At 37.9% G+C, this 26073-nt stretch overlaps 1 protein-coding gene across 1 annotated transcript in view; it reads right to left on the reverse strand.

Annotated features, from left to right (window-relative positions):
* Window positions 1–224: 224 nt before the first annotated feature.
* Window positions 225–26073, reverse strand: part of atp6v0a2b (ATPase H+ transporting V0 subunit a2b) — a 91913-nt gene continuing 66064 nt past the window's right edge. The window contains exons 14-20 of the mRNA XM_057831533.1: window positions 22292–22410; window positions 21999–22209; window positions 17647–17766; window positions 17447–17566; window positions 17252–17369; window positions 9916–10087; window positions 225–9848 (exon numbers count right to left, since the gene is read on the reverse strand). Of these exons, the coding sequence (XP_057687516.1) occupies window positions 9746–9848; window positions 9916–10087; window positions 17252–17369; window positions 17447–17566; window positions 17647–17766; window positions 21999–22209; window positions 22292–22410 (963 nt within the window). The 3' untranslated portion in view covers window positions 225–9745. The remainder of the gene's footprint in view (window positions 9849–9915; window positions 10088–17251; window positions 17370–17446; window positions 17567–17646; window positions 17767–21998; window positions 22210–22291; window positions 22411–26073) is intronic.

A 26073-nucleotide genomic window follows, 5' to 3' on the forward strand; every position in this document is an offset into this window, starting at 1 on the left:
AGAGAAGATATAGCATTTGCAGCCACCACACACAGTCATGGTTGCACCACTTCATATCGTGCATTTGGGCAGAACAGTTAAGTCGCTACAGTATCATTTACTGAAAGCTAAAAAAATAGACTAGATGACAATATTTAGTCACAATATACAAAACTAACTCACATTTATCCTATAAGAATCACAAGTCTTTCTATCCGTTGATCACTTTCACAGAAAGAATGTTAATAATGTTAATGCCATCTTGTGGATTTATTGTTATAATAAACAAATACAGTACTTATGTACAGTATGTTGAATGTATATATCCGTCTTGTCTTATCTTTCCATTCCAACAATCATTTACAGAAAAATATGGCATATTTTAGAGATGGTTTGAATCGCGATTAATTACGATACTCATTTTTAAGATGTGATTCACTCAATTAAAAATTTTAATCGTTTGACAGCCCTAGTTAAATGTACACCTTATGCCTAATATATACATAACACAATAAAACCGAATTGTTGTGGAACTCAAAATATGGCATATTTTAGAGATGGTTTAAATTGCGATTAATTACGATAAACTCATTTTTAAGATGTGATTCACTCAATTAAAAATTTTAATCGTTTGATAGCCCTAGTTAAATGTACACCTTATGCCTAATTTATACATAACACAATAAAGCCGAATTGTTGTGGAACTCAAAATGTTGACTCGACAGTTATGGACTATGCACATTAAATATTACACAATACACCAAAGTATATCAGTTACCGTGTCCTTAAGTCTTTCTGATAGTTTTCCCCTGACCTTTTTACTGCAATAATATATTGAAAACCTGAAATTATGGCTTTTAGTTTTGGCCACCCCAAGATTTTAAGTGGCCCCATCTGCTCTTTGGTTCTCCCATACTTCTCATATTGTGTTGAAGTCTGGGGAAACACTTATCAGAGCACGATAAATCCTTTAGTTACCTTACAGAAACGGGCCGTGCGGATCATCCATAAGGTCGGGTTTTTGGATCATACACATAATTTGTTTATTCAATCAAAGCTGCTAAAATTTAACGATCTTGTAAATTATAATACCTCAATAATCCTCTATAAAGCATTCAATAAATTATTACCAATTAAATTGCAAAACTTTTTTACAATGAAAGAGAGAACTCATAACTTGAGAGGATATGGAGACTTCAGAATACCAAAAATTCGAACAACTCGTAAAAGCTTTTGTGTGTCTGTGTGTGGAGTGAAACTTTGGAATAATTTGGGAATGCAACACAAGCAATGCCAAACCATCTACAAATTTAAAAGGTTATACAAACTTATGGTCTGGTCACAGTATACCGAAATAAGGTCTTAATTACATCAATAAATTGTCTTGGAATGAGTGCTGGTTGTTTTTTACCATTGCTGGTATATTGTCCGTGACCGTTGTTGGTATAGTTATTGTTGCCATTTATAATTTGTTGTCCTGTGTCTGTGGCCTTTACCATTGTTGGTATGGTTTTACTTTCATTTACCATGTTGGTATGAAATTGTTTTTGGTTTGGGTGTTGCCTGTGGTAACTTCATCACAAGGGACAAAATTTGGTACAAAACTGTTTGGACTGATTTTTTGGTGGCCTACATTTTTGGAAGGAAGTAGCAAGAATTTTTTGTTCTTAATTAGATAAGAATAGGGGTGGGATTAAATAAGTTTTCTTCTTCCCACTCCTTTTCAGGCATGTAGTTGATGTTGTAATGTTACTCAGCTTTGCTGCTCTTTTTTGTTACTTTATTATATGAGCTGTATATATTTGTTGTCTTGACAAGGAATAATGGCCTGAAATAAACGAATGAAATGAAATGAATGAATGAAATCTGGCCACCCCTATGAAAAATTTCTGGAGGCGCCACTGTCATACAATCAAGCATATCTTACATATAGTTTCCCTCCTTCTCCTTACAGGCTTTTCAACTAAATCGAGTGCCTTCTCTCCTTATTTTGGGTAATATTATAAATGTCTACTTAAGGATTCCTATTTCAACTTGACAGCCATTTTCGTGCCAAATTTTGTGGGTGGTGGCTTATAGTCAGGTGCGTCTTACAGTGCGAAAATTACAGTATCCATTTGCAAACAATCACAGTTGTCACATTTAAAAAACAAACAAACAAACAAAGACCTATTACAAGGGGTGCAAAAATAAGTTTAATAAATCCTCCTAATTAAGTGAAATGATTGAAAGTCTAGCTATCTTCCTTCGGTCCTTTTGTATTAGAGCATGTCAAAATGATAGTCTTGCACTATATGGCCAAATATGGTGATGAATATTCAAGATGGAGTGTTTTTACCTACAATATTTATTTAAAAAAAAAAAAAAAAAGAGGCAAGAAAAATTTGGCATTAAAAGCTATAACAGCACTGCTTCCAAAGAAAATGGTAAAAAAAAAAAACACCTGTCAAAACTGTGGTATTATATTACAACTACCAGAGAACATGGTAGAACAATTAAGGGTAAATAAACAAAATTAGCCCTTAGTAATTCTGGAGGTCAGGTATTGTGCTTGGAACAAAGAACATAGTGCCCGACTTCACTTCATAATCACATTTGGTAAAGTGCTGCTCTGTGACTGTTTAATGTTCATTGATGTGTTTCTAACCAGAAAGAACTGAATTCAAATATCCATGTTTGCAATGCTAGATTACGCGGTAGCTAGCAAAGCTAAAGGCGACATTGTAACTCTTAAAAAAAAATTCAACTGTACATTCGTCTAATTCTGAAACATTCTAAAAGTGAATAAATAAAAATACGATCCTGACCACGTATAAACGTTTCATTTTCCTCTTGTAAGACCCAATCTTTTCATTTACAAACCAGGAAAATATATCACATCATATGCAGTGTTTTGGGATGAGAAGTCAACACCACAAGGATAACTGAAGTTATTCGGTCATACTGTATTAAGGCAAGCAGTAAATGCTTAGGTATTGAAGGGAACCTCGGACTTAAAGACTTGTAGGCTCTAATAAGCCACAACTTTTCTCTTTTACTAAAATATGTTATTAGAAACACGTCTTTCCTATTTATTTAGCTTTTGCTGCTGGTTTGGTGAAATATCGACAGCTCTGTGATGCTCATTAATGTTCCTCTCTGATTCAAATTGAAAGGGTTTATGTTCTGGAGTATTAGGGCCCAAATACATGATCGCTCCTGTTCCGGTCCAACTCAGTGTTTGTCAAAAACAGGCAAATCATACCGGCTGCGGTCCGCCAACTCCGTTCCCTCGTGAGCGCTCGCGTGATCGCGCGCTATAAAGTGCCATTTAAAACTACGAAAAACACACGGAGTCTATACTCATCAGTGAAGCAGAGCAAGAGCACATTTTTTCTTTGCATATTGACATTTTAGTTATGTCTGTCTCTTAATTCCAGATTGTCTGCATCATGTTGAGATCAGGGCTCCATGTGTTGGGGGTAGGGGGGCAGAGCTCTATTTTGCCCTTGGTTGTGTCGGTGGGTTTATATCTTTGGGCACATTTAAAATTCATGGCACATAACATCTCATAGAACTGTTATAAAAAATGTTAAATAAGCTGTAATATTTATAAACTGGATAGCGAATTATATACTACATGAACTAAAAAACCGCGTACTTGGAATTGGTGTCTCAACACTGCAGATTCCTGTGCCCCAGCGCAAACTGTTGGTTTTTCAATGAAAAGTCAAGTAAAATGTAGAAAAGAAAGAGAATCTTCTTGAATAGACCACCAGGTCGAAACTTGTGGGTGTCTATTCTCTTTCGTACTTTTCCCCCTCAACTCTGTACACAAACCGACATTGTGTGTGCGCCGGGCACGAGAATTTCTGCAGTGGAACCACTTCCAGATACGCTTTTTTTTTTTCGCTTAAAGTTGTCAGCACGTCGTGTGTTTGATATCATTGCCAGAAAAACACATAATAGGACACCTTGCAGCTTCCTTTTTTATATTGTCCTTATAGAAAGGATCTGCTGCATCATAAATGATTTTGTGGGTTTCCACCTCCATGATGAAACGTTCTTCGTCCATGTTCGCTGGTGTTTAAACCGTGAATAAGCAACCGGGCTGTTACGTCCAGGTCCAGCTCCGCCCATTTTGTCAGATGCGTGTCCGGCAAAAATAGAAAATAGCCTATACCATCCGGATGGCTTCGGCATGCTGGAGATGGCCCGCAGTCAATCCGGAGCACTGGCGCGGCCGGTATACGTTGAACAATAGGATATAATGGAAACGGATTGGCTCCGGCGCTATTTTTTCACCGGAGTCGGACCGGAACCGCAACAATCATGCATCTGGTGTATTTGGGCCCTTACTTTGGAAATCCGGCAGAGTAACCATGTGACGTCACCGCCCTGCGTCGTCGACAATAATGGCAACCTACTAGTTAAACTAATTTTACAAGTCTTATAAAAACCAAAACATCAAGAGAGGTTTCAATATCAAATTATTTTAACTCATAACGTTTATCTTTTAAGAACTACAAGTCTTTCTATCCGTGGATCCCTTTAAATAGTAGCTTACTCTCTACGAGGTGTATGGAAAACAAATCTGCCAAAATTGTTATTTGGGAAAAGATTAATTGTTGCGTAAAACCGAAAGGGATGGATGGACAAATAAAAAAAAAAAAATTTGAAACTAGGGTACCTAATAAGAAATGTGTGGGAGGAAATGCAAAAAATGGTTGTTTTAGTACAAATCCTACAAGAAAAAAAAAGATTAACTGCACACAAAAAAATCTGTTTTTTACAATTTCTGCTCATTAATTTTCAACTTGATATGTTTTCTCATATCTGAAATAAAGAACCACTTAGGGCGCTTTCACACTAGAGCAGGGGTCGGGCCATTCCAACCATGTTTCCACAGAAAATGTCAAATGTGAACTGGAGTGAACCACGTAGTACACCAAGTCAAACAATCGCTTTCACTTTCTTGACGCTTTGGACCTTCAAATTGTCGCCAACTTCCAGGAGAGTGAGACTCACGAAACAGCCGCCCCGAGAGGCTCTGCCTATTTACACAGTTGGCCAAAAATATTGGCACCCGTGCAATTCTGTCAGATAATGCTCAATTTCTCAAAGAAAATGATTGCAATTACAAATGCTTTGGTAGTAACATCTTCATTTATTTTGCTTGAAATTAAAAAAACAGAAGAGACAAAAGAGAACAAAAGAGAATAAAAAAAAAAAACATTTTTCACAAAACTCCAAAAATGGGCCGTACAAAAGTATTGGCACTCTTTGAAAAATCATGTGATGCTTCTCTAATTTGTGTAATTAACAGCACCTGTTACTTCCCTGTGGCACATAACAGGTGGTGGCAATAACTAAGTCACACTTGCAGCCAGTTAAAATGGATTAAAGTTGACTCAATCTCTGTCCTGTGTCCTTGTACCACATTGAGCATGGAGAAAAGAAAGAAGACAAAAGAACTGTCTGAGGATTTAAGAAAAAAAACTGTGAGGAAGCATGGGCAATCTCAAGGCTACAAGTCCATCTTCAAACACCTGAATGTTCCTGTGTCTACTGTGCGCAGTGTCATCAATAAGTGTAAAGCCCAAGGCACTGTGGCTAACCTCCCTAGATGTGGACGGAAAAGAAAAATTGACAAGAGATTTCAACGAAAGATTGCGCGGATGGTGGATAAAGAACCTCGACTAACATCCAAACAAGTTTAAGCTATCCTGCAGTCCGAAGGAACAACAGTGTCAACCCGTACTATTCGTCGGTGTCTGAATGAAAAGGGACTCTAAGGTAGGATACCCAGGAAGACCCCACTTCTGACCCAGAGACATAAAAAAGCCAGGCTGAAGTTTGCCAAAACGTACCTGAGAAAGCCAAAAACGTTTTGGAAGAATGTTCTCTGGTCAGATGAGACAAAAGTAGAGCTTTTTGGGAAAAGGCATCAACATAGTGTTTACAAGGAAAAAAACAAGGCCGTCAAAGAAAAGAACACGGTCCCCACAGCCATCATGGCGGAGGTTCACTGATGTTTTGGGGTTGCTTTGCTATCTCTGGCACTGGACTGCTTGACCGTGTGCATGGCATTATGAAGTCTGAAGACTACCAACAATTTTTGCAGCATAATGTAGGTCCCAGTGTGAGAAAGGTGGGTCTCCTTCAGAGGTCATGGGTCTTCCCGCAGGACAATGACCTAAAGCACACTTCAAAAAGCACTAAAAAATGGTTGGAGAGAAAGCACTGGAGACTTCTAAAATGAGCCCAGACCTGAATCCAATAGAACATCTTTGGATAGATCTGAAAATGGCAGTTGGGAGAAGGCACCCTTCATATCTCAGAGACCTGGAGCAGTTGGCCAAAGAACAATGGTCTAAAATTCCAAAAGAGCATTGTAAGAATCTCATTGATGGATACCGGAAGCGGTTGTTTGCAGTTATTTTGTCTAAAGGTTGTGCTACCAAGTATTAGATTGAGGGTGCCAATAATTTTGTACGGCCCATTTTTGGAGTTTTGTGTAAAATCATAATGATTACATTTTTTTTTCATTGTCTTCTGTGTTTTTTCATTGCATGTAAAGTAAATGAAGATATAACGACCAAAGCATTTGGAATTGCAATCAGTTTCTGGGAGAAATTGAGCATTTTCTACCAGAATTCCTCGGGTGCCAATGCTTTTGGCCAGCAGTGTATGGCACGGTCATTTTCACACAGTATGTTCAGCAACAGCATGCAAAACACAACCGCCACAGTAGAACCTGATTCTGTGTATTGAACGGACCAGGATTCGGTTTTTTGGTCCGAACTAGAGTTCGGATGCGCGTTCGCATTTACAAAACCAAGCGGAAAATCTGAGGAAAAAGAACTCTGGTCCGTTTAACATTGACCTTAACACTGCTAGGTGAAAGCGCCCTCAGTCACGACAAGAAAAATCAAGGTTTCCACCATAAACTTCATAATTGTATTGACGGGTCACATCGGTCAGCCACTGCGCAAAGCCTTCAAGCCGGGAGCCATCCCACAATCCGCTTCAGTTATTTGCAGTCGGTCGCAGCGACACATGTAGTGATCCAACGCTGGATTTAGGTTGAAAAAGTCCAAAAGCTGTACCGCATACAAACAGGAAGGGTCGTCTCAGGAGTGATTTGTTCGAGGATTCAAGTTAATCATGATATTTTTCGTACCATGCAGGCATTTTGAAACGTTGTGAAAAAAAATCAATTGGAGAAATTAACCGCTACAGACGGGCATCTTTCTTCGACATATTTACGTAAAATAAACGCAAACTGCCCGTTTTTTTTTTTTTTTAACCAAGAATCGAGACTGTTTTACGTCCATGTCTAAAAAGAATTTAGGTATTTAAGCATTTAGTCAAGAATTTTCACCGGAAAAGCTCTTTTTACATATGGCGGCCCCCACATCGACTAACAGATGACCATCGTACTCCGACATATTTACGTAAAAATAAATGCAAACTGCAAGTTTTTTTTTTTTTTTTTTTTTTTTTTTTTGGTTTTAACCAAGAATCGAGACAGTTTTGCGTCCATATCGATGAATTCAGGGATTTAAGCATTTATTCACCAGAATTTTCACCGGAAAAGCTGTTTACATATGGCGGCCACTAATCTCCTTACAGACTAGCCTCATAGTTCGCAATATTTACGTAAAATAAATGCTACCTGCACGGTGTTCTTGTTTTTAACTAAGAATCGAGACTTTTACACTCATATCTAAAAAAATTCAGGGATTTAAGCATTTATTCACAAGAATTTTCACGAGAAAAGCTGTTTACATTTGGCGGCCCCCACATTGACTAACAGACTAGCATTGTAGTTCGACATATTTCCGTAAAAATAAATGCGACCTGCAAGTTTTTTTTTTTGTTTTGTTTTGCTTTTAACCAAGAATCGAGACTGTTTTGCGTCCATATCTAGAAAAAATTCAGGGCTTTAGGCATTTATTCACAAGAATTTTCAACGAAAATACATATGGCGGAAGCTAATTTCCTTACAGACTACCCTCATAGTTCGCAATATTTACGTTTTTTTTAATTATTTTAAACAAGAATCAAAACTGCTTTACATCCATATCTATATAGAATTCAGGGATTTAAGCATTTATTCACAAGAATTTTAGCCAGAAAAGCTCTGTTTACATATGGCGGCCGCTAATTTCCTTACAGACTAGCGTCATAGTTCGCAATATTTACGTAAAATAAATGCTACATGCACAATTTTTTTTGCTTTTAACCAAGAATCGAGACTGTTTTACGTCCATTTCCATAAAGAATTCAGGGATTTAAGCATTTATTCACAAGCATTTTCACCAGAAAAGCTCTGTTTACATAAGGCGACAGCTACATTGACTAAAAGACTAGCATTGTACGTCAACATATTTACGTCAAAATAAATGCTAACTGCACGTTTTTTGTTGTTGTTGTTGCTCTTAACCAAGAATCAAGACTGTTTTACATCCATATCTATAAAGAATTCGCGGATTTAAGCATATATTCACAAGAATTTTCGCGGGAAAGGCTCTGTTCACACATGGCGGCCGCTAATTTCTTTACAGGCTAGTCTCATAGTTCGCAATATTTACGTTTTTTTTTGTTTTGCTTTTAATTAAGAATCGAGACTGTTTTACGTACATATCTATAGAAAATTCAGGGACTTAAGCAGTTATTCACAAGAATTTTCACCGGAAAAGCTCTGTTTACATATGGCGGCCGGTAATCTCCTTACAGACTAGCCTCGTAGTTCGTAATATTTATGTAAAATAAATGCTACCTGCACATTTTTTTTGTTTTTTTAACCAAGAATCGAGACTGTTTTACATCCATATCTATAAAGAACTCAGGGATTTAAGCATTTATTCATAAGAATTTTCACCGGAAAAGCTCTTTTTACATATAGCTGCCGCCATATTGTCTAACAGACTAGCATCGTACTTCGACATATTTACGTAAAATAAATGCTAACTGCACGTTTTTTTTTTTTTTTAATTTGCTTTAGACCAAGAACCGAGACTGTTTTACATCCGTGTCTATAAAGAACTCAGGGATTTAAGAATTTATTCACAAGAATTTTCACTGCAAAATCTCTGTTTACATATGGCGGCCGCTAATTTCCTGACAGACTGGCATCATAGTTTGCAATATTTACATGAAATAAATGCTACCTGCACTTTTTTTTTTGCTTTTAACCAAGAATCGAGACTGTTTTACATCCATAACTATAAAAAATTCAGGGATTTGAGCATTTATTCACAAGAATTTTTACCGGAAAAGCTCTGTTTACATATGGCGGCCCCCACATGCTAACTGCACTTTTTTTTTTTTTTTGCTTTTAACCAAGAATAGAGACTGTTTTGCGTCCATATCTATAAAGAATTCAGGGATTTAAGCATTTATTCACAACATTTTTCAACGAAAAAAAGCTCTTTGTCTGAGCTTTGACAGCCACGTCAACAATGCAGGCCCCCTATTAATCGGCCCCGCGCCCCTTCAATATAATTATGAAATCTATGGTTCCACATAAAATATTTCACTTACCTCCGAAGTGAAACAGTATACTGATTGTGGTAGAAAACAATCTTTGATATTTACTATACAAATATAAATAGAACAACAGCAGTTTTGGTATATCTCATTCTGGCAGTGTTCTTAAATGCGATCGGTTGATGTGGCCCCCTTTTCAGTTCAGCACACATGGTGAAAGGGGTGAGATCAAATGAAATCACTGGAATAATCACAGTTTGGCATTAAATAACCCAAGAAAATGTCCTTTACTTCACAGTAAACCTTCTTGTTCAAAGTTGGAGGGAAGGAGAGAGAAAGAAAAGGGATAAAACTTTACTCCTGTTCCACGGTAGAACTTATTCTGAAACTCCACCCTGAGGAGAAATGAGATTCATATTAAAATGTGCGAGTAAAATCTGTCAGCAGATTGTGGCTTCTTACCAGTGCAGTCGAAGGGCATGTAGGAAAGCGGACAGGCCTTCCATCACCAGCAGGATGGACACGGTGAGAACGGCAAACAGGCCAAACACTGGCACCAAGAATAAAACCCCGAGAAATGATTCCATTCGTAGTCCCACTCGCATCACCATGGCCCACAACACCTCAGATAGCTCTGTGTGCAGAAAAAAAAACGTCTACTTATAAAAATGTGAAATGGCAATTCTCTAGCCAAAAGTATTGGCACCCCTGCAATTCTGTCAGATAATGCTCAACTTCTGCCAGAAAATGATTGTAATTACAAATGCTTTGGTAGTAATATCTTCATTTATTTTGCTTGCAATGAAAAAAAAACAAAAGACAATTGGAAAAAAAAAAAGTATTGATTATCATTTTACACAAAACTCCAAAAATGGGCCATACAAAACTTGGCACCCTCAGCCTAATACTTGGTAGCACAACCTTTAGACAAAATAACTGCGAACAACCGCTTCTGGTATCCATCAATGAGTTTCTTACAATGCTCTGCTGGAATTTTAGACCAGGGGTCCCCAACGACCGGGCCGCGGACCGGTACCGGTCCGTGGCGCATTTGGTACCGGGCCGCGCGGAAATAATAAATAATTTATTAACGACTGCATTCTGGCCAATTGACTTTGGCCTGTGCCGCTTAACATACCAATATCCCTGTCTACTCTAGATATACAACTACAGGATAGGAGGTCGTCATAGAAATGCATTGATTGGGCTGTTAGCACTAAATCTCGTTTTGTATATCTATGCACGCTTGGACTCGATAATAACGTATGACGTAGGTCGTCGCCAATCACATTTCTTCCCGGAAATAATTAGCCCCCACACTAGAATGACTGAATAACAGACGTCTTTGGACAGACTTTTTAGGGGGAAAAGGGAACCTGACGAGCCAGAAGATGTGCCTACAACCTCGAAGAAAACAAAATTCATGCTACTTCCCAATCACTAAAGACCCATGAACTGCGAAGGAGTGAATTCGTGACCCGTATGTGAATAAACAGAGTGATTCGAGCATGTCTGTGCAACAGGAATATCAGCTTGTAGAGATCGCAAATCACGGCGACCTTAAACGTACATTTGAGACAACAACTCTACCGAAGTTCTGGATTAAAGTCATTTCGGAATATCCTGACATCGCTAGGAGCGCGCTGAAAACTGTGCTACAATTTCCAACATCGTGTATTTGTGATGCTAGCTTCTCTCACTCTCCCATCTCGGGACCATCTCGTCTCAACGAAACAAACTCAGCCCTCCCACTGATTCAGCGGGTGAATTGTATTTTTTCCCTGCACTTAACACGACGGGGCAAAAAACAAATACTATTTTATATTTGCTGTATTTTTCTGCTGCACATTGCCGGTGTTCCGACAAAGTTGGCATGCGCGTAACGTTAAAAAGGACCGCGAATGCAGCGATTCCAAAGTACGCACTACAAACTTTCTTTAAAGAAAGAAATATTAACTTACGTTTGCCATGTTAGGTGCACACAACAACTCCACGTAGCCCTCTCACTTAACGACTTCGCCGTGTTGTTAAGCATGAATTTACGCCATTTCCGTGTTGCACATGTATGTTTATGATGTATAGTTTTTTAGTTTATAACATTGAGAGTCCAACTGAATATAAAAGAGGGCTTTTTCCACCACCACAAAAGCTTTGGGAGCAAAATTTTATAAGGGTGCAAAATTTGACAGGACACCGGTCTGTGAAAAAAAAGACCCAAATCACACCGGTCCGTGGTGCAAAAAAGGTTGGGGACCCCTGTTTAAGACCATTCTTCTTTGGCCAACTGCTCCAGGTCTCTGAGATTTGAAGGGTGCGATTTTCAGATCTCTCCACAGGTGTTGTATGGGATTCAGGTCTGGACTAATTGCTTGCCACTTTAGAAGTCTCCAGTGCTTTCTCTGAAACAATTTTCTGTGCTTTTTGAAGTGTGTTTTGGGTCATTGTCCTGCTGGAACACCCATGACCTCTAAGGGAGATCCAGCTTTCTCAAACTGGGTCCTACATTATGCTACAAAATTTGTTGGTAGTCTTCAGACTTTATAATGCCATGCAGATGGTCAATAGTCCAGTGCCAGAGGTAGCAAAGCAACCCCAAAACATCAGCGAACTTCCGCCATGTTTGACTGTGGGGACTGTGTTCTTTTCTTTAAAGCAGGGGTGTCCAAACTTTTTGCAAAGGGGGCCAGATTTGGTGTGGTAAAAATGTGGGGGGCCGACCTTGGCTGACGTCCTTTACGCAGAACAATATATTCAAGCAAATTTTAGCAAGCCACTCTGTGTGTCACATTTGCTTTATTATTATTTTTTAATTAATAATTTCAAAAATCTCGCAACTAGCGTTCTCTTTTGACTCTCGGGCTCTTGCGAAATACTGCTGCTGTGAAATTAAACTAGCTTCAAAAGTTGCTTCAATTTCTCGCTGCGTATCTTCCCTGTAATCTTGTTGTACATGTCAGTTTGTCTTGTTTGGTAATATCGCCTCACATTGAATTATTTAAAAACAGCGACTGTCTCTTTGCAAATGAGGCAGACACAGTTGTTGCGTATTTTATTGAAGAAATAGTCCAATTTCCACCTATCCTTGAAGCGTCAGCCGTCGCAGTCAACTTTTTTTGTTGTTGATTGTCGCCATTTTAGAAAATTGGAAGTAAAGGGTCACACAGGGTAATGTTGCTTAGAGTGCTGCTGCCTTTTAGTGGGTAAATGAGGAGCAGCATTTAGTGTGTAAGCTACTTCATATGCTGGTAGCAGTACTGCTGACCAATTTATTAAGTCTGTGTGCGGGCCAGACGTTACTGATCTTATGACAGAGGCTGGGGGCCGGATGAAATTTGACCACGGGCCGCATTTGGCCCCCGCGCCGCACTTTGGACATATTTGCTTTAAAGGCCTCGTTTTTTCCCCTGCAAACTCTCTATGTTGATGCCTTTTCCCATAAAGCTCTACTTTTGTCGTCTCATCTGACCACAGAACATTCTTCCAAAACGTTTTGGGCTTTCTCAGGTATGTTTTGGCAAACTCCAGCCTGGCTTTTTTTATGTCTCTGGGTCAGAAATGGGGTCTTCCTGGGTATCCTACCAAAGAGTCCCTTTTCATTCAGACTCGGACAGATAGTACGGGTTGACACTATTGTACCCTCGGACTGCAGGACAGCTTGAACTTGTTTGGATGTCAGTCGAGGTTCTTTATCCACCAACCGCACAATCTTTTGTTGAAATCTCTCAACAATTTTTCTTTTCCGTCCACATCTAGGGAGGTTAGCCACAGTGCCACGGGCTTAGGGCTGCAGGTATCGAATATTTTAGTAGTCAATTAATCGATGGACTAGTTTGTTCGAATAATCGAGTAATCGGATAAGGAACATGAAAAATTAAAACACCTGAGCTGAGCCTCAAACGATATAATTTTTTTTAAAAAATGTGGCTCTGTGTACAACAAAAGAACAATTGGCTAACTTGGATAGAAAAAGTGCTAGCTTAAATACTATAAAATGGTAAAGTTTTTTTTTTTACAATGCTCTTAACAAGTGGTTCAGACACATATTCCAACAAAAAACGGCTAAATATAACTACAAACTAAATTAAGAATGCATTAAAAAAACAATCGCTCAAACAAAAACTTATCTTATGTTGGTCTTAACAGGGAGCAGTTGGATTCAGCCATGTGAAAAGAGGCAGACCAGAGGGCATTGTATCCACCCTCATCAGTAAAATGAAATGCAAACACTTTTAAAATCAACCATTACAATGCCACTTCAATTAAACGAATACTCGAAGCAACAAAATTTAGTTCAAATATTTTTTTTCTAATCGAATGCTCGAGTTAATCGATTAATCGTTGCAGCACTACACGGGCTTTAAACGTATTGATGACTCTGCGCACGGTAGACACAGGAACATTCAGGTTTTTGGATATGGACTTGTAGCCTTGAGATTGCCCATGCTTCCTCAAAATTTTGCTTCTGAAGTCCTCAGACAGTTCTTTGGTCTTTTTTCTCCAGCCTCAATGTGGTCAAGGACACAGGACAGAGGTTGAGTCAATTTTAATCCATTTTAACTGGCTGCACGTGTGATTTAGTTAATACCACTACCTGTTATGTGATACAGGTAAGTAACAGGTGCTGTTAATTACACTAATTCGAGAAGCATCACATGATTTTTCAAAGGGTGCCAATACTTTTATCCGGCCCAATTTTGGAGTTTTGTGTAAAATGATAATGATTTAATTATTTTTCTATTATCTTTTGTGTTTTTTCATTGCAAGCAAATTAAATGATGATATTAATGCCACAGCATTTGTAATTGCAATCATTTCCTGGGAGAAATTGAGCATTATCTGAAAGAATTGCAGGGGTGCCCATACTTTTGACCAGAAGTGTATATATATTTTAATAAATGTTCTTTAAGCATTTCAAAAGTCATAATTATGATGAAGTTTCAAACATGTTGCTATCCCACCAAGTTATTTTTTAAACAAGAATAACATTTAAAAAAATATTTTCTTTATGAAATGCTTTATTGAGTGAGTCCACTGAAATCCGCTCTGGCTGTTCACTTACAATGAGTTGCCATATAAACTGTTTAACAAGCTAAACAATGATTAACGCATGCCGCGCTTTGAAGTTTCGGCTTCCAAGTACGAGTGTGACAATATCTCGATACAGCGATATATTTTGCAACCCGATCGGTTATCGATATGCTCCCGCCAAGTATCGATACTTTTATTTGACATATTGGCCATACAATGGAGTATGGATGCTGTAAACTCCTCAATGTTTGTTGAGCAATCCCTTGGCGGTCCACTAGGGGCGCTCAACAGTGGCGGTTAAGGTGAAGTGCGCACAAGTCGCCTAGAGAAGAAGAGCGGCCCCAAGTGGTTGAAAAAAATAAAAAAGCTTCGTGAGAACGGTGGAGGAAAAAGAAAAATATTGCTGAAAATCACACATGTGGACACACTTTGGATTTTACACCAACAATAAAGGAAGTAAGGTGAACAAGGACTTTGCTGTATGCAAGAATTGTCTAATAAAATAAGGTTCGCTGGCAGCTGGTGACACCGGATTTCTATGGAGCATTACTTGAGGTAAGAAAGTTTTGCAATTCATTCATTCATTCATTCATTTTCCATGCCGCTTTTCCTCACGAGGGTCACGGAGGTGCCGGAGCCTATCCCAGCCAACTACGGGCAGTAGGCAGGGGACACCCTGAATGTACTAGTAATTGATTTTTTAATTTAAATGTATTATTTTGATGACATTTGGTGTTGAATGACACAAAATCAACCAGGACCCTAAACTGGATGAAAATGAATAGCGTATAATCATACATGAATTTACTGATTTGATATTATTTGAGAACCACTTTCCATCTAGTTTACTACATAAACTGTTATGACTGCCATTTTGATACAATAAGCTATAAAAACGGTTTGAATAGCTTCCAAGATATATAAGGTGACATGCATGATAATTAATGTAGCCTACGTATTATAAATAGGTAATTAGTGCATTTTTAATTTCTATATATTCAATTCATATTTTTTTTAATTCACTCAAGACTTCCAACACACACAAAAAAATCAGGATTTCAACTCAAAAGTTATTGAGTAGCTAATATTTTTTATTTATTTTGTTATTTTTAAGGTGAGGAAGAATGTAACTGACTGAGTCTGACATCTCAAATGCTGAAGCAGATGGTGGAAGTGCTCAAACCATTGCTTTTGACAACAAAGGTCATATACAAAGAAAAGACCCACCAATTTTATCATTGCCCCACTCCAAGCTCAACTGCTGACTGACACTTACAGCACTGTTAAACATTTTCAAAAGATTTAAAACTTAAGAAATTAAGGGTGCCATTCATAATGATTTCTCCAAGAAATATCAGTGGTTGTGGTTTATTTCCTCTATACAGTATGTGCAGGTACACAATTATCAGTAGATTTATATTTTACAGCAATGTTGCACTGAAAAGGTTTCACTGTTTAAAAAATGACAAACAGTATTTTTTCTATTTTGAAATATATATTTTTTCGTGTTAACAATTGTATCGTAGAATATCATGTATCAAATTTCTGACCGATATATCGATATTTGCTGTATCGTGATATCGTGAGATAATCGTTATCGTGAGCCTTGTATCGCGTATCGTATCGTATCGTGAGGTGCCTTGAGGTTCCCACTCCTACTTCCAAGCATCTCTGGCAAATTCAAACCTTAACGTCTGTCAATCATTGTTAACTTTAACAAGCACCTTCAGACCACTGCCTGCCCAAGAAAAGCAGCAGGAGGGAGAGTGAGACTACGTGATCGGGGCAGCTTATTTATATTTATTTAGTTTACAATTGGAAAAAAAACTCTGCGATGGACTTAGGTGGCGAAATTTGAAGGGCGAAGTAGCGAGGGATCACTGTATTAGCTGAAACAACTTACAGCCTGAAGTGGCCCAAACCAGAGCGCAGCTATCCTTTATCCATTTCAGACGTCTGAGTCTGCTTCTCAGTCATACAAGGTGACAGTCCAGCCAGACCCAACACTGCCACCAGAGGGGAGTGTATTCGCCATCATTAAACAAAATTAGTGCTGCAACGATTAATCGATTAACTCGAGTATTCGATTAGAAAAAAAAAAATCGAATTAAATTTTGCTGAGTCGAGTATTAGTTTATATAAAGTGATGTTGTAATGGTTTATTTTGAAAGTGTTTGCATTTAGTTTTATTGATTTGGGTGGATACAGTGCCTTCTAGTCTGCCTCATTTCACATGGCTGAATCCAGGTGCTCCCTGTTAAGAGTAAATAAGCTAAAATAAGCTCAATTTTGTTTAAGCTAATGTTTTTTTTTGCATTTACATTTTTATGCATTTGTAATTTAGTTTATAGGTAGCCTATATATAGCCTATTTTTGTGGGAATATGTGTCTGAACCATTTGTTAAGAGCATTGTAAAAAAGTTAGCATTAGCAAGTTAGCACCAATTTTTCTTTGGTTGTACATAGATCCACATTTATTTATCTTTTTATACCGTTTGAGGCTCAGCTCAGGTAATTTAATTTTTCATGTTCCTTATCCAATTACTCGATTATTCGAACTAATGGTTTATCGATTAATCGACTACTAAAATAATCAATAGCTGCAGCCCTAAACAAAATACAATACCTTTAGACTTTTTGAATTGTTTTAGCAGTAGATTTAGCAGTATTTAAAGAGTTCATTCCGACTTACACGGAAATTCGGGTTACGTAGCCAGTGTAGGAACGGAACTCGTTCGTAAACCAGAGACTACTTGTATTTTGTACTTACGGGCATGTGCAAGACTCAGAGCCCAAAGCCTGAGGTATGAGGCTGTATTGGAAATGCACCCCAAGCAATACTCTATCGTGTGAATGGCCTGATGTAGAAACTCATCTGCAAAATCAAACTGTTTCAACAAAAACAAAATCAAGTTTATTGGTTCAGTCAATGTTTTGTTAGGCTACAACGACGGACTATGCTGACCTCCTCTGTGTGCTGCTCTCCGCTAGAGGAGAGGTCATTGTGATTGCTGCCCTCCTCCATGTCATGAGTCCGCAACAAGAAGAGCTCCTCTTCACTGTTGTGACGTACACGCTCATAACCCTGAGAAAGGATATGACACCAAGTCCCTTGCTTATACATCAATGCAGGCATTTTTTGGGGCAAAGAAGCTCTTTACTCACCCTGTACATTTTCACCCGATGGCTTCCGTTATGAAGCCAATATAGGTAGAGTGGTTTCCCGAGGAGCAAGACAGGAACAGAGAGAACAGCGATGACTACCAGAAAAATCTGCAATCCACTCTGTAAACACAAACCATATTCATTTTTAGACTGCTTGGCGGGAGGTCTCAGAAACCTACCGGTACTTATTTTGTTCTTGTTCTTAGGGAGGACATTAATGAAAATCGGTACTCCTCTGTTATTTGTGAAAGGATCGGAATTAAATTTTGTAGTTATATCTTAGGGATGTATACATATCCATTGTTGGAGCCTACTTTTTGACTTTGTATGTCTCGGGGCTGATAAATTGGATTATTTGGAGGCTTAAAATTTACGCCGCCTCCAGTAGTCCTATCAGAACAAAATGTGGTGGGTATATTCAAGGAATGTATATGCATTGGCCCTCAGAGTCCTATTTCTAATTTGTTTTTGTCTCAGGGCTGATTATTTACGATCATTAATTGTAGACTTATTGTTGCCTGTAGGTTTCAACTTGGCCCGCAGAGGGAGCCAAATGGTCGTAGTTCACTTTGAACTTGTTTCCACGTGCAAAATGAGTGATATGCTTTCTCATTCTTTGTAGGAACAGTATTATATGGGGCTGTAACTAATTATTTTTACGATCGATTAATCAGGCGATTAATTAAACGATTAATCGAGAAATGTTAGTCAAATTCAATTTCCTTTATAATTTAACCCATTTCAACCCGCCGGTCACAATAGTGACCAGAAAACAATAATAGTTTTTTAAATTATTTTTTTCTTTATTATTGATTAATGAAAGGGGGCAACCCGGTTTGGTAGTTTGCATGTCTGGGGAAAATTCGGGATAAAATGGGTTAACTTGAAGTTGTTTTAGGCATGTTGTAAGCAGTGGTGGAATGTAACGAAGTAAAAGTACTTCTTTAAGTACATTTTTGCGTATCTGTACTTGAGAACAAATACGAAGAGGTACGTTTTACTTTTACTTCACTACATTTTACTTCAGGTACAGTGGAATGAAAAAGTATCTGAAAACTATTGTAATTTATCACATTTCTGCATAAAATCATCAAATGTGATCAAGATCTTTGTCAAAATCACACAGATGAAAAAAGTGTCTGCTTTAACTAAAACAACCCAAACATTTATAGGTTTTAATTTTGACAGCCCTAATGATCGCGTTAACGGGCGGTAATTAATTTTTTAAATTAATCACGTTAAAATATTTGACGCAATTAACGCACATGTCCTGCTCAAACAGATTTAAATGACAGTAGAGTGAAATGCCCACTTGTTAATTGTGTTTTATGGAGTTTTGCCGCCCTCTGCTGGCGCTTGGGTGTGACTGATTTTGTAGGCTTCAGCACCCATGAGCATTGCGTAAGTAATTATTGACATCAACAATGGTGGGCTACTAGTTTATTTTTTTATTTAAAAATGTTGAGGTAATTATCGAGGTTTGATTGATTAAATATTTGCTTGGTTGGTTGATTGAATATTTGCTTGTGCTCATATAAATCATAAATAATACATATTGCCATATTTTTCTTACTTATATAACAAGTAAATGATTATTGCTTGCAATACCAGGATGTAGTATAATGCTTAAGTGTTACAAAGAGTAAAAAGAGGGTCGGGGTGACAACTGTTTTGCTTCATGGCCGCATCATTGCGTAACTAGACCTTCCGAGGCATCCTCAGCACCTGGCGTCTGGACTTTCGTCTAGACCTCCAAGGACAATTTTCCATCCGAGGACATCTTCCATGGCCGCAGCGTTGCATAACTGAAGTGTCTGGATTATTTTGACTGTTTATATGATTATTTTGACTGTTTCCATGTTTGTTTACATAAGCTCTTGCTTCCACACGTTGTATTCACTTAGTTCCACCTACATGCACACACATATCCAATCGAAAACCACATGGGTGTCGCCAGCTTGCTTTCCCCTTCCCTCAGGGCGGCATCAATCTTGTTCAGGGAAAACTCCTAAATAAAATACCAAGGAGGTTTTTTGTCCTTTAGATCAATTTTGGTGACTCACGAGTCACATTTTTGTTCTCCTTGGCCAAGAAAACTGAGTGTCTTCTCTCCTTATTTTTGGGTAATTTTACAATGTCTACCTAAGGATCTATTTTTGAACTTGACAAAAAATTGTACAAATTTTATTAAAACGAAAAAAAAACATTAAGAGGGGTTTTAATATAAAATTTCTATAACTTGTACTAACATTTATCTTTTAAGAACTACAAGTCTCTCTATCCATGGATCGCTTTAACAGAATGTTAATAATGTTAATGCCATCTTGTTGATTTATTGTTATAATCAACAAATACAGTCCTTATGTACCGTATGCTGAATGTATATATCCATCTTGTGTCTTATATTTCCATTCCAACAATTTATTTTACAGAATATATACATAATTTACAGAAAAATATGGCATATTTTATAGATGGTTTGAATTGCGATTAATTGCGATTAATTTCGATTAATTAATTTTTAAGCTGTAATTAACTCGATTAAAAATTTTAATCGTTTGACAGCTCTAGTTTTCATATTTTAATGAAGATAGTATGCAAACAATGACAGAAGGGGGGAAAATAAGTAAGTGAACCATCACATTTGATATTTTGTGACCCCCCCCCCTCCCATTTGGCAGCAATAATTACAATCAGGCGCTTCTTGGAGCTGCAAGATCAGTCTGGCACATCGATCAGGACTATAGTTGGCCCATTCTTCTCTACAAAACTGCTGTAATTCAGTCAGATTCCTGGGATGTCTGGCATGAATCGCTGTCTTTCGGTCATGCCACAGCATCTCAATGGGGTTCAAGTCTGGACTTGGCCACTCCAGGACATGTATTTTGTTCCACTGAAACCATTTTGAAGTTGATTTACTTCTGTGTTTTGGATCATTGTCTTGTTGCAGCATCCACCGTCTTTTAGTTTCAACTGTCTGACAGACAGCCTCAGGTATTAATGCAAAACATCCTGATAAACATTTGAATTCATTCTTCCATTAATGATTGCAAGTTGTCCAGACTCTGAGGCATTAAAACAGCCCCAAATCATGATGCTCCCTCCACCATGCTTCCCTGTGGAGATGAGGTGTTGAAGTTGGTGAGCTGTTCCATTTTTCCTCCACACATGACGTTTTGTGTTACTCCCAAACAATTCAACTTTGGTTTCATCAGTCCACAATTTTTTCTGCCAAAACTTCAGTGGAGTGTCCACGTGCCTTTTTGCAAACATTAAACGAGCAACAATGTTTTTTTAGACAGCAGTGGCTTCCCCCGTGGAGTCCTCCCATGAACACCATTCTAGGGCCTCGTTTTACATATAGTTGATGTGTGAACATAGATATTGGACTGTGCCAGTAATTTCTGTGAGTCTTTAGCAGACACACGTGGGGTTCTTTTTTTACCTCTCTGAGTATTCTGCGCTGAACTCTTGACAAAGTCATTGATGGACAGCCACTCCTTGGGAGAGAATCAACAGTGCCAAACTCTCTCCATTTGCAGACAACATCTCTGACTGTCCATTGATGAACATCCCGACTTTTAGAGATGGTTTTGCATCCTTTCCCAGCTTTATACAAATCATCAATCCTTGATCGCAGGTCTTCAGACAGCTGTTTTGACTGAGCCACGATGCATATCAACAATGCTTCACATCAAGACAATTCTTACCAGGTGTGTGTTTTATAGTGGGCAGGGCAGCTTTAAACCACTCATCAGTGATTGGGCACACACCTGACTTAAATTGTCTGGTAAAAATTGATTTCAATTGCTCTGGTTCACTTACTTATTTTCCCCCTTCTGTCATTGTTTGCATACTATCCTCATTAAAATATGAAAACTTATACATGTTTGGGTGGTTTTAGTTAAAGCAGACACTGTTTTTTCATCTGTGTGGTTTTGACAAAGATCAGATCACATTTGATGGTGATTTTATGCAAAAATGTGAACAATTCCAAAAGGTTCAGATACTTTTTCATACCACTGTTTAGCGTTAACTGAGATACTACAACGGTGGAAGATGTTTTCAGTTCCTTATTTATTTGTTTATTTTTTTAAAACATTGATACTTTTTAAAATGATATCTCACTTCCTGGCATGAGTTTATCGATAACCTTTTGGGATGTAAAGTATCACGATATCTCACCATTTCAAAATTTTTGTCACACCCCTATTGCAATCCACAATTAAAGTTTTTGAGCTTGCTAAACTTTTGCTTACAGCGCAGGCAATTTTGTTGCTTGTTTTTTCCATTCTACTGAGCAGTCAATGAATTTGACTTTCAATATATATACTGTACATTTGGTTCCTCACCTGTCCAGGGAAGAGGGGCTGTACTGAGTCACTCTGCATGAGGAACATGTTGATGAAATGAATGAGGATGCTAGGAGCCTCTCTGGAATTTTTAGCAGAGAAGAAAAGCCACTTGTAGAGAATCATGAACACCAGGTATCCAAAAAGGCACAGCAGGAACAGAATCTCAGGGAGAAAGACCAAGTACAAATTGTACTTTCTCCTGAAGTGCCTGTTTTCGTAAATAAAAGGTCGACAAAAATGAAATCCTGTCATTATTTCTCACCTGATATAGTTTATGATACAATACTTACAAGTGATTTAAAGTGCTGAGGATTACCCCAAAGCTCATGTGAATTATTCCTAATATTACTGACATCTTCATCTTATAGGAGTTCAGGAATGTAAGACGATTCGTTGCCAAGTTCCAGATCTTAGATAAGAGAAACATATCTATGTATTATACACAAGTAGCAGGCAGAACAAAACAGTTATGATGAAAAAAATATTACCCTCATTTTTGGACTATATACCGCACCCTTCCAATTTCACAAGAGATTACGATTAGTTCATACATAGTCCACATTGGACTATAAACCGCAGGTTTCCGTATTGTATTCTAGGATAACTATATGAACGATAGATGCAGCTTGTAAAAATCCATAAACAAGCCGTTATGGAATATAAACCACTGAAGTCAAAGCAGGGTGAAAAAAGTGGCTGCTTATAGTCCGAAGAATACAGTAAATGTCATTTCTCATGTACCTAAATTTTACAGATAAATGTTTTTGCATTACCAACAGTACTAAAATTAGTCAGGTTTTGATTAAAACCATATCAGTTCAGCTGGTTTTAGTCAAATGTATATCAATAATACATGACAACAACGAATAATAGCAATCATTTTTACTAGCACCAACAAAGCAGTATATCATAAGTGTTTTTTGTTGTTGTTAAGGTACCATGAATTCAATATTCTATTACCATCATGACATGATACTGTGAGATATACATATACTGTCCAATAGTGCTTTAGTGTGTGCTGAGGAAAAAAAATCTAAAATAATATGGGCTTTTTTTTTTTTTTTTATCACAATATTGATAAGACACGATATAATACATTTAAAATGTATTTTAAATAATGAGAGAATACATTTGAAAAATTAATTTTGAAAAAAAAATTATTTTAATTTTTGGGTGAAAAATACAAAAACTACAAACTGCAATTTCTGGAGAAATTACTCTGGGTCTTTACTATGTGGAGATACAGAACTTAGCCCCACCCAGGTTGGTTTGGGGACATTTCGGGGACCAATAGAATCGACAAACATGATCGTCAATGGCATTAAACAAGGTAAATGCCAATGAAAATGAATGGGAAATATGTCCTTTCCATGGCCGTCAATGGCATTGACATCCATATGCGGCAATGGAATCCATGTACATTGACATCAATAGAATAGACAAACATGGCCATCAATGGCATTAAACAAAGTAAATGCCATTGAAAATGAATGGGAAATTTGGACGTCCATGGCCGTCATTGGCATCGACATCCATTTACGTCAATGGAATGCAAGTACATTGGCATCAATAGATTTGACATAGATGGCCGTCAATGGCATCTGTCTAAATTAGCCTCAATGCAATGTTAATGCCATTGGAAGTGAATGGGAAATTTGGACGTCTATGGCTGTCAATGGCATCGACTTCCATATGCGTCAGTGGAATCTGGGACATTTGGGGGACACGTCCTATTGCCATCTGGTCGGTTCCTGTTGATTTGGGGACATTATTTCTTTTCCCATTGAAAATGAATGGGAAATTTGGGCGTCCATGGCCGTCAATGGCATTGACTTACATATGTGTCAATGGAATCCAAGTACACTGGCATCAACAGATTTCACATTCATGGCCGTCAATTGCATTAATGCACTATAAATTCAATTGGAAATTCCATTGGAAGTGAATGGGAAATTTGAACCAGCGTTGCATCCCATTAAAAATGAATGGGAAAGTTTTCGGCAAATTTCTGGGGAACCGTAATTTTTTTCCCAAATTCTGTATAGAACTTTTATGCCCCTCACCGTCCCAGAATTTTTGATGTCCAAATTATGTGATTTGGTCAAAAATTGTAGGAACAGATACATTTTCAAAATTTGTGTTTTTTCTCCAAAATCTGTAAAAAATTGGCGTTTACGGGTGAACGCAAAATTTTTCGGGGTCGTTCAAAAAAATTCCCTGTGTCGCGTGAAAATTCCGGTCGTTTCGATATTTGAACGGTGCCGATTGGTCAAACGGTTCGGGCTGTGCGGGGCGCTGAAAAAAATCCCATTCAAAAAGAAAAAAAAAAGAATAATACTATGTGGGTCTTTTTCAAAGACCCAGATAATTATGACCCCTCAATCCCTACTCGCTTTAATTACCTTGGTCTTTCTGAAAGAAAGAACAAGGTATTGTTATTGTGCAACTTTATTATTATTACCTGGGTCTTTCCTATGGAAAGTCCAGGTAGTGCTGTTCTGCAACTTTATTCGTCTTATTATTACCTTGGTCTTTCCAAGGGAAAGAACAAGGTAATGCTGTTCTGCAACTTTATCGTACTTATTTTTATTATTATTACCTTGGTCTTTCCAAGGGAAAGAACAAGGTTATGTTGTTGTACAACTTTATTGTACTTCTTTATTATTATTCTTTATTATTATTATTATTCAATAATTGTTGACGTTTTTTTCGGCGCGCCGCGCAGCCCGAACCATAGCACCGATCGGCACCGTTCAAGTATCGACACGACCGGAATTTTCGTGCGACGATGGGAATTTTTCAAACGACCCCGAAATTTTTTCCGTTCGGCCGTAAACGCCGATTTTCCAATTTTTTAAAAAAATTTCAAAACGCTACTTGTCCTACAATTTTTGAGCAAATCACATAATTTGGACATCAAAAATTCCGGGACGGTGGGGGGCATAAAGATTGTATACAGAATTTGGAAAAAATTTACGGTTCTCCGGATATTTGCCAAAAACTATCCCATTCATTTCCAATGGGAAAAGTTCCCATTCACTTTCAATAGTATTTCCAGTGGACTTTACATTGCATTGATGCCATTGACGGCCATGCATGTCGAATCTCTTGATGCCAATGTACTTGGATTCATTTGACTATATGGATGTCGATGCCATTGACGGCCATGGACGTCCAAAATTTTTCCCATTCATTTTCAATGGGGAAAAAACTCAATTTCCCCAAATCAACAGAAAATGACCAGATATTAATAGGACGTATACCCCAAACGTTCCCAACTCCATTGACGCTTATGGGGGGTGCTGCCATTGACGTCCATGGACGTCCAAAATTTTTCCCATTCATTTTCAATGGGGAAAAAACTAAATTTCCCCAAATCATCAGAAAATGACCAGTTATCAATAGTAGGTCTCCCCCAAACGTTCTGAACTCCATTGACGCTTATAGGGGGTGCTGCCATTGACGTCCATGGACGTCCAAAAATTTTCCCATTCATTTTCAATGGGGAAAAAACTAAATTTCCCCAAATTAACAGAAAATGACCAGATATTAATAGGACGTATACCCCAAACGTCCCCAATTCCATTTACGCTTATGGAGGGTGATGCCATTGACGTCCATGGACGTCCAAACTTCCCATTCATTTCCAATGGCATTTCTTCATGTTTGTTCATTCTATTGATGCCAATGTACTTGGATTCCATTGACGCTTATGTAAGTTGATACCATTGACGTCCATGGACGTCCAAAATTTTTCCCATTCATTTTCAATGGGAATTTTTTTTTTTTCCCCAAATCAACAGAAAATGACTAGATATCAATAGGACGTGTCGCCCAAATGTCCCCGATTGCATTGCCTCTTATGGAGGGTGATGCCATTGACGTCCACGGACGTCCAAACTTCCCATTAATTTCCAATGACATTTCTTCATGTTTGTTCATTCTATTGATGCCAATGTACTTGGATTCCATTGACACTTATGTAAGTTGATACCATTGACGTCCATGGACGTCCAAATATTTTCCCATTCATTTTCAATGGGATTTTTTTTTTTCCCCAAATAAACAGAAA

The sequence above is a fragment of the Corythoichthys intestinalis genome, chromosome 3 (genome assembly GCF_030265065.1).
Source record: "Corythoichthys intestinalis isolate RoL2023-P3 chromosome 3, ASM3026506v1, whole genome shotgun sequence".
In the NCBI taxonomy this organism is placed as follows: Eukaryota; Metazoa; Chordata; class Actinopteri; order Syngnathiformes; family Syngnathidae; genus Corythoichthys; species Corythoichthys intestinalis.